Source organism: Neofelis nebulosa, chromosome 10 (genome assembly GCF_028018385.1).
Source record: "Neofelis nebulosa isolate mNeoNeb1 chromosome 10, mNeoNeb1.pri, whole genome shotgun sequence".
NCBI classification, from domain to species: Eukaryota; Metazoa; Chordata; class Mammalia; order Carnivora; family Felidae; genus Neofelis; species Neofelis nebulosa.
The window spans coordinates 110,431,897-110,440,447 of NC_080791.1; the positions used below are offsets into that span (position 1 = coordinate 110,431,897).

The window sequence follows — 8,551 nt, forward strand, 5'->3', positions numbered from 1 at the left end:
GGAGGCTTCCCATACACCACGTGGGTCTCTTGTGGGGAGGGGGGATAGGTCAGCTCAAGGTCATGTCATGAACCCACAGCTTGGCTTCCGGTGGGTCAGTCTGCCCTAGACCATCTTGAGCGCCCATCCCTCACTGCAGATAGCGGGGCGGGGGCGGGGCCTTCCCAGCGTGATGAGGGGGAAGCAGCGGCCTGGGGTCCAGCCCTGGGTCTGGCCCTCCGTGGGCATCTGGAGGATGGGAGCAAGAACGGGGCCCAGTCTGCCCGGTGAGGCGACGGGCAGCGAAGGGAACAGGCTCTGTCTGGCCTGGTTTGGAAGTTTATTCTTCATGGTTGGCAGAGGGGTGAACTTGGACGTGGGGGTAAGGGAGCAGACAGTTTGACGTGGGGCTGGGCACGGTGGGTGAGGCAGCTCCGGGTCCTCCCGGCTCTGTGGGTCAGTTTGGGGGAGGGTGGTGAGCGGGGCCGGGCCGGGTACCCCTTCTAGTCGCTGAGCTGGGGGGGGCGCACCGTCCAGCGGGTGCCACAGCTCCAGTCGGCAGTCACTGCGGCCCAGGCACTCGCACCAGTGCCGCTGGCGTTCCCCGCTGGCGTGGCTACTCAGCTGCACCCCGCCTGGGTTGGGGAGCAGAAATCAGGAGCCACGTCGGAACCCGCTGCCCCCCCTCCCACCGCCCCCCCCCCCCCCCCCCCCCGCCAGCCCGCTCCCCTGCATTCTCACTCACCAATGAAGTCGTCAGCTGTGCCCAGGTCATAGTCCCATACAGACACTAGCAGTGTCTTCTGGGCCAGCTCCTCCCTTGGGCCTGCATAAAAGAATTCCTGCAGGGGAGGGGGCAGAAATGCAGGAAGGAGGTCGCCTCAGGTCCTTTACAGGTTCAGAAACAGGCTCAGGCAGGTGAGGTCAGGTGGGACCTGTGCTTTCTGACCGAGGCGGAACGCTGATCTTCCCCGCCCCGGGGCAGCCGGGACCGCCTCCACCGGACCCCGGCCTACCTCATTGAACTCGGGGTTCAGGGTCTTTTTCCGAACACTGGTCTTGTATTTACGTCTCTTCCCCACGTTTGGATGCAGGAAACTGGTTGGGAAGGATGGGGTCAGGTTAGGGATGGCCCTGGAGAGGGCCTCCGGGGAGCCCCCACGGCCCACCTGTCCCCACTTCACTCACAGGCGGACGAAGGGGTCCGAATAGCCATTGGCATCCATGGGGGCAAGGTGGGCACAGCGCAGGACACCCACCAGCAAGCCGCCCTGCCGAGAGCTGTAGCACAGTGACAGCAGGATGCGCCCGCGTTCGTCCCCTGCTGCCTCCGTCTCCTCCTGCGGGGTAGGCTGTGGTCAGCCAACTGCAGCCCAAAGCCCACCCACCCAGCGGTGTTAGCCCGGATGTGACAACTCTGCAAAGCAATCGAGGACCAACAACTTCATGTCATGAGTCTCCCAAAAGAGTCACTGGCCCGGTGCCCTGGAAGGGAACTTTCCGGCCAGCTGTACCCTCCAGGGCCTGAGAAGGGGAGGGGCTTGCTCAGGCCACGTGACTGGTGAGCACAGTGAGGGGAAGGGTGCTGGTGTCTGAAGGCCACAAACATGCGAGGAGCTTCCCGAGTGGCGTCTCGCTACGCGCCCATCACCACCCTCCCCCCGTGTCACAGAAGCAGCTCCGAGAGGCTGTGCTCCTCTACCTGATGACATACAGGTCACTAAAGCTACAAAAACCACCCTCTTCACCCCCCACCACCCAGGGGACCAGATTCTGACTGTCCTTTGCCACCCTCAGCCCCTGGTGCTTGCAAAGGGCTTGGGAGGATGTTCAGGAAGAACGCGCTTCTCCCATACCTCGCGGAATCGATTCCGTTTACAGAAAGCCCGGCCACCTTTCTCCCCGGCTCCTCGGGGAGGGAGGGTTCGGTAAGCACCTGCCATGCGCAGCGGTGCGGCCGCGTGTGGGGTCTGGGACAGGAAGTGCCCGTCGCGGGGTGCCTGCCCCACCTGGGTGGGACTTGCCAGCCTGGCCTTGGCTAAGTGGCAGGTGCGGCAACTTGTGGCTCCACCAGGGGGCAGGGCAGTAGCGTGTGGCCCTTCCATCCGCGGGGAGGGGAGCCGGAGCCGAGCCGGAGGTCTTTGGTCATTGGCGTGGGGCCCCCTGCAAGCACCTCTGCCTGCTGACAAGAGCTTATCTAGGGCTACAAGCCCCAGGAGTGGCATCCACAGTGCCCTATCCTGCTGTCCATTCTCTCCTGGACCTTGACCTGCCCTCCCAACTTGGGCTACGGGTGGATCCCATCAGTTTCAGCCTCTGCTTCAAGCCGGGCTTTATCTCTGCCCCCTGAGGGCCTTGATGGTCCCAGTGCCCAATAGCTGCTCTGGGCTGCCTTGGTGGAGAGGGGTGGGGTGGGGGAGTCGCACCCCTGCCCAGCCACTGGGGCCTGGCTGTTCCCTAGGGCTACGGGGCCTAGGGCCTCCCATCCCTGCTTGGTCCCACCGTCCTACCCACCTCCTCATACAGGGACATGCCACGGGCGGTGTCCAGACTCTTGGGCCTCTTGATCTGAAAGAGCAGAGAGCTTGGTCACCTTGACCAGACACCGCCCAGGGTCTCCCTCTTTGTCCCCTTTCCAGCTTCCCCACCACAAGGATCCTGATCCCCACCCCAATCTGTGTCAGCCCCACTCACCAGCTTCCGCTTCTCCAGACACACATCAAAGCTCCTGGCTCGGTTGGGCACCAGCTTCCTCAGGGGCACCCGCAGCTCCCCCAGGGGAGGCGCCCCCCGCCGTCGCCGCAGCCGCGGGTCCTCACACACACACAGCCTGCGGGCCGCCCGGGTCAAACCTGGCCGAGCAAGCCTCGCCGCCCCCCCCCACCTCGGCCCTGCCCCCTCGCAGCCCAGGCCCGGCCCTGTCCTCACCACAGTGTCTTTCGCCCAGCATCCTGGCGGGTGAAGCCGTGATAGGTGAGCGTCTCCTCCCAGACAGGCCCCCTTGTGCCCCGAACTGTGCGAGTCCGCAGCTGGCTGGCCTAGGGGCCAGGGAGGGGGGATCAGGACCTCCTTGGGCCCCAGGGCCCCACCCTGGCTCACCTGCCTGGTGGGCCCCCAGTTGCACATCCCTACGCTGGGGAGCTCCATGCCTGACGTCCAGGCTTTGGGGGGGCGGGGCACTGCAGGGCCAGGTGGGTGTTCCAGGCTGGGGTGCGGCCAAAGAGCGTCAGTAGGGGTCTGGGTCTCACCCTCACCTTGCTGGCTCCTGGCAGCAGATTGGCTTTGACATAGGTGTCCACAGAGCCTGAGGCTGGTGGCTTGAGACCCTGAGAAGAGACCACGAATGTGGGGCAGGTCTGTGGCCCAGGCCCTCCACCCTTAGACCCTTGCCCTCATCCTCACCTTGGCCCGGTGAGCCGTGCAGTGCAGGGCGCTGTTGTCCACATCAAAAAGAAGCGTGAACTCGAGGGCGCCCAGGGCAGCTAACAGGAGGTGGTAGGCAGGGTCAGCTCCTGCCTCGACCCCCTCCCCACCCCCCAAATGGCGCTATGCCTCCCGCCCTGCCCCTCCCTGGTCAGGTGCCTGGGGGGCCCCAAACCCTACCCTGGCTGGGCTGGGCCAGGAGCGTTCCCCTTGTTCCCTGTCCCCACTCACTGCTGTCATCTGAATCTCCCTCTGGCTCTGGATCGGCCCGCTGCCGGGGTGCAGAGCGAATGGCAGGGATCACTGCAGGGTGTGGGTCTGGGGCGCTTAGAGTGCGCTTAGCCAAGGGGTAGAAGTGTGGGAACTAGTCGGAAATGAGGTGGATGGGCCGGATGGGGCCGGGGCTCACGTCGATGGCCATGTTCACCCTGCATGTTCACCCGCTGTGGCCGCCCCCGGCTCCCTGCTGCTGCGCCTGCCATGGGGGCTTGGACGTGGGGCCGGGGACTCAGAGAAGCCCCCACGAACTGGAGACGGGGGGAACGCAGCGGGCCAAGGAGCCAGGGTGGAGAGGCGTCCCTGAGGGCATGGGGGGGGGGGGAATCTTGGGTGGCAGCCAGGACCTGAGGACAGACGGACAGAATGCAGGGTCCAAGTAGGTGGGGGTGGGGGAGAAGTGGGGGGGCTCTGGCCCGAAGGAGGACGCCTGTGGGCTGGCAGTCAGGCCGGCTGGGCTACTCACCGCTCTGTGCGCTCGTCCACCTGGCTTGGTTCGCTGAGTATAAGCCAGACTGAGATGACCCTCGAGCAAGACTGTGAGCAAAGAGCCTCCCGGGAGCGGTGAGGGAGGGGGAAGGGGCGGGGTCAGAGCCCATCTCCTGGGCTCAGGAGGCTGGCACTTCTCTGCCCTCAACCCCAGGGGTCCCTTGGGGCTCAGCCTGCCTCCTTCCTCAGTCCCCCTTCACACCGTGGGTTATTTTTACCACGGTCATGCGCCCTGCTCTCAGCGGAGGAGTCTGGAGGGCCAGAGGCGACACAGGGGGTGTGAAGTGTGAAGGGCAATGGGAGGGGCTTGTGAAGGAAGGGATAGGTGAGGAGGGAGGGATGGATGCAGGGGGAGGTGCGTAGGAGTGGGTAGCAGTGTGGGGGACACTTTGGGAGGGGTGGAGTGGGGAGGGGGCCGAGGGGAAGAGGAGGAGGGGAGGAGGAGGGGGAGGGGGGCACCCGCAGTCTGGTTCTCTGCAGCTCAAGCTCAAGCTTTTTAAAACAGGAATCACATCACTTCACACCTTTCTCCCCTTCCCCCGCCCCCCACCCCCCCACCTGGAACAAAATCCTAAGTCACCACTGAAGCTCGTCCCCTTGGCACACCATGGTGGCCCCTGAGTGGCGAGGCCCCTCCCCGACTCTCCGCCCTGTTCATCTTGTTTCCTCCAGGACCCCGAACTTTGTGCACGTGCTGCTCCTTCTGCCCCCACTTCCCCCCTGTGCCCTTTGACGTGGCCTGTTCTTGCTCACCTTTGGTTTCAAGGTCACTCTGTAGGCGAACCTGGCTGCTTTTTTACCTGCTCGACCTTCCCTTCTCTCTCTTCCCAGCAGTCCTGCGGGGACTGCCCTTTCCACAGTCTCCGTCTGGGAGGCTCATCCTCCTCCCTGGGACTGTGCCCCCAGACCCTGCCGCCTAGGGAATTCCAAAGACAGCAGGCCAGGTGACAGGCTCGGGGAGGCCCAACGAAGTACAATTCTGGGTTGGATGGCCAGAGACAGAAGCTCTGTTTTCTGTCGATGGGAGGCTAATGCTGTGCCGTCCGAGAGCCGTTGCCCTCTCCTCACTTCTCATGCCGGCAGAGTAGAGATTCTCTAAAGGTGAGGCCAGCACAGTAGAAAGCACAGTAAGAGGGAGAGCCCCTGAGCCCCCTGGATCCAGCCACGCCTGAAGCTAGCCTCTTTTGGTGAAGTCAGCTGGTGAGGGGAGTTTCCTATCACCTGTCCCAGCTAATATTACTGCCTAGTCCACCATGACAAGGTCAGACTGCTTTATCCTCTCTCTCTGCTCTACATACCTGATGTATAATTAATTCCACTATTACCTGTGATTAATTAATGTACAATCACATGATTGTCTCTGTGGCCTGCTCTGAGGTCTTCCCTGGACTGAGTCACCCCCAGAGGGCAGGGCAGCATCTGGCTGGTCCGAAGATCTGGCCCCAGCACAGTGCCTGGTGCATGGCAGGAGTTCGGCGTGTTGGAACTTTATAGTAACACAGGGCTCCTCTTCGGATTCCTGCGGCCTGGCATGGGGTCAGCTAGACACAGAGCAGAGAACAGGAACTGCAGGGGAGTGGCTGGGTCTGGGCGCTGCTGGAGTCAGGGAGGGCTTGGTTCAAATCCTAGCTCGGGGAGACCTTGGGCAAGGTGTCTCTTCTCTCCGAGCCCCAGTCTCACCAGCCAGGGCCAGCATTGCCCCACCTCAGGGCTGCGGTAAGGGCCAAGTGTTAAGTGGGTAACACTGTGACTGGACAGAGGCACCCCACCCAGGAGCCAGCTGTCCCACGGGGTCTGCTCAAGGTCAGTGCACAAGATGCAGCCGCCACAGAATGGGTAAAGGCTCTTTATTCAGTCCCGGAATGGAGCTGGCCTAGCAGGGTGAAGGAAGGGTGCTGCTTACGGCCAGGCCTTCAGCCCGTGGAGCACTTAGGGAGGGCCAGGCGGGGCTGGTAGGCACCGGGTGCCAGCAGCTGCAGGGTGAACTCTGTGATGATGGCCGTGAGACCCCAGACACGGTGTGGCCCGTGCAGGAAGACGGGCAGAGTGTAGCGGAAGTGGCCACGCTGGCAGAAGTGGGTATAGCCTTGGTTCTGCTCCTGCAGCAGGTGGGCCAGGGGTAGGGCAAACACCTTGTCCACCTGTGGGCAGGAGGCAGCGAGAGGGTAGACACGGGACCTGCTGCCGCCGCAGCCTCCCCTGCGTGGAACAACCTGGCCCCCACCGTCCCTCCCCACTCACCTCCTCAGGGTTGGGCCTGAGGCTCTGGGGATCCAGGGGGCCCACACCGGCAAGCACTGGCACCACGGTGGTCTTTTGCTGGGGCAGGAAGATGGCAGGCAGTCAGGGGAGGCACGGCCTTGGCGGGGCTCTGGGGCGGGGGAGGGGAGCCCGAGAGGGAGACTCCACCTCGCCATCCAGAGGCCTTCAGTTTTGGAGGTCGGGTCCACCTGGCCCCTGCCCTTGAGCTCACTCCAGCCATGCTGACTAGCTACAGGCCCCTCAAACTCACTAGAGCCATTCAGTCCTCTGGGCCTTTGCAGACTGTTCCCTCTGCTTAGAATAACCTTCCCTGACCTTTACTACCCTGAAATCTCCCACTTGTCATTCAATCCCTGCCTACCCTGTGAAGCCTTTCCCCCACCCTCCTCCACCAAGCTGGGCAGAGCTGGCTTATCCTGGGGCCACCTCCAGCCCAGGACCTGAGCCTCAGTATCTCCCACGAAAAGGGGCTAAGATACCCCTCTCTGAAAGGTTGTGCGGGGATGGAACATGACTGCCAGGCAGGTGTCTGGAGCTCCACCAGAGGCCAGGACCACTCTCCTTGTCCCTGGCGGTGGCCTCAGGGCCTGGCAGCCTTACCTGGTCATACACAGGCTGCAGGATGCCCCACACATGCTCTTCAGGCACAGTAAGGCCCAGCTCCTCACGGGTCTCCCTCAGGGCTGTGTGTACCACGTCCTGGTCAGTGGGGTCCCACTTGCCACCTGGGAAACTGAACAAGCACAGGTGGCCTGGTCCTTGGTCTGTTGGGGCCATGGCGGGTGAGGGTGACGGCTGTGCGGAGAGCTGATCACCCACCTAAGCATCTTTTGTCTCTGCCCCTAGTTTGTCGTGAGGCCTCCCGCAAGCCACATGACCTCTCCAGGTTCGGTTTACCTCCCTAAACGATAGGGGTAAGGGAGAGGCCCTGGGGCTCACACACGCAAATTTTGCTTATGGTGGCCCCAGTGGCGCTATGACCCCGTTGTGTCCCTCATTCCCGACGGGACAGGGGCGGGGCCAGGGCGGGAAGCCAGGCAGTTCACCCCACCCGCGAGCTTCGTCGGCTCCAGGACCCGAATCTCCCCAGAGTCGCCGGCAGGGGGCGGGGTCCTGCCTTTTTAGAAACACGGGCACAGCTCCGAGAAGTGTCCCCGTCCTGAGCTGGTGCGGGACGCGCTTCGAGGGGTCCGGCGTGGCGTCCGGGCTGGCACCCACGGCGCCAGACTCGGGGCGCGGCTCTCCCCAGACCCATTCCATAGAGGCGGAACCCCAGACTCGGACAGGCGAAGCGCCTCGCTCAGGTCCCTGCGGTCTCCGGGACTCGGCGGCCTCCTCTCAGTAGAGCGAGGAGCTCCCGGCCGTGTACCTGACGTCGCCCTTGTGCCTCCCGGCCAGGCGGCTGGACCGCAGCGTGTAGAGCAGCGCTGGGATCCCGCGCACCGAGCACAGCGGCACGAGCACGGCGGCCGCCGCGGGCCGCGCGCGGAGTCGGGCAGTGGCCCCTGCCAGCAGCCGCCGGCAGCGCTGCTCGTCCTCCGCTGACAGGCAGTGGGGCGGCATGTCGGGCCGGGCGCACCCGGGACCCCGAGGGCGCCACGCCAGGCGAAGGAAGGGGAGGGGGCAGGCAGCACTAGCGCTCGGGGTCTCCGGGGAAGCTGGGCGGGGCCGTGGGAGGAGTCGCCCCGCCCCGCCCCGCGGGGCTCCGCCGCGGCGTCGGCTGTGCCCTTGGGGGCGAGACCCGCACAAGAGGCGGGGCCTCGGCGGGAGGCGGCGGGGCTCTGGGCCAGAGGGCCGTGGGCGGGGCCCGAGGGAGCGGCCTCGACGCGAGTTGGGGGGGCGGGTCCGGAAGGGGCGGGTCCCCCTGTCTCGGGCTTCCGGCAGAAGGGGCGGGCCTGGGCCGAGGGCGGAGCTGGCATCGGTGGTTTCGAGGGAGGGTGTCAGAGAGCCTGGAGTCGGTAGCTCGCGGTACTCGAGTCTCGGCGGCTTCCGGACCCAGCTCTGTGACAGCCGGGTTCGAGATTCCGGGCGTCAGGCTTCGAGGCTTCGCCGGACCCCGCGTCCCTCCACGCCCGCGTGTGCCCGTCCCTTTCCTAAGCACCTCACGCGCAGTGCTCCAGGA

General features: G+C 64.6%; 2 protein-coding genes across 4 annotated transcripts; both read right to left on the reverse strand.

The window, feature by feature from the left end:
- Positions 1-90: 90 nt before the first annotated feature.
- On the reverse strand, positions 91-5,600 carry LOC131488263 (double C2-like domain-containing protein gamma). Its single transcript, XM_058689850.1, is given in 12 exon segments — positions 91-614; positions 725-821; positions 996-1,077; positions 1,168-1,319; positions 2,494-2,547; positions 2,674-2,809; positions 2,908-3,017; positions 3,234-3,305; positions 3,382-3,461; positions 3,634-4,025; positions 4,145-4,215; positions 5,493-5,600. Coding segments are annotated over 10 exon segments (1,482 nt in total). The 5' UTR covers positions 3,824-4,025; positions 4,145-4,215; positions 5,493-5,600; the 3' UTR covers positions 91-105.
- NUDT8 (nudix hydrolase 8) lies at positions 4,724-8,189 on the reverse strand. Of its 3 annotated transcripts, none has more exons than XM_058689853.1 (5): positions 7,799-8,188; positions 7,030-7,162; positions 6,409-6,486; positions 6,071-6,308; positions 4,724-5,262 (listed from the first exon to the last, which is right to left on the reverse strand). In XM_058689853.1, the coding sequence occupies exons 1-4, from the start codon at positions 7,990-7,992 to the stop codon at positions 6,081-6,083; spliced, it is 633 nt and encodes a 210-aa protein (XP_058545836.1). In that variant the 5' UTR covers positions 7,993-8,188; the 3' UTR covers positions 4,724-5,262; positions 6,071-6,080. The 3 variants fall into 3 exon arrangements, with proteins under 3 accessions (XP_058545836.1, XP_058545837.1, XP_058545835.1); XM_058689854.1 differs by lacking the exon at positions 4,724-5,262 and adding an exon at positions 5,591-5,708 and having other exon boundaries at positions 7,799-8,189; XM_058689852.1 differs by lacking the exon at positions 4,724-5,262 and having other exon boundaries at positions 6,000-6,308.
- Positions 8,190-8,551: the final 362 nt, after the last annotated feature.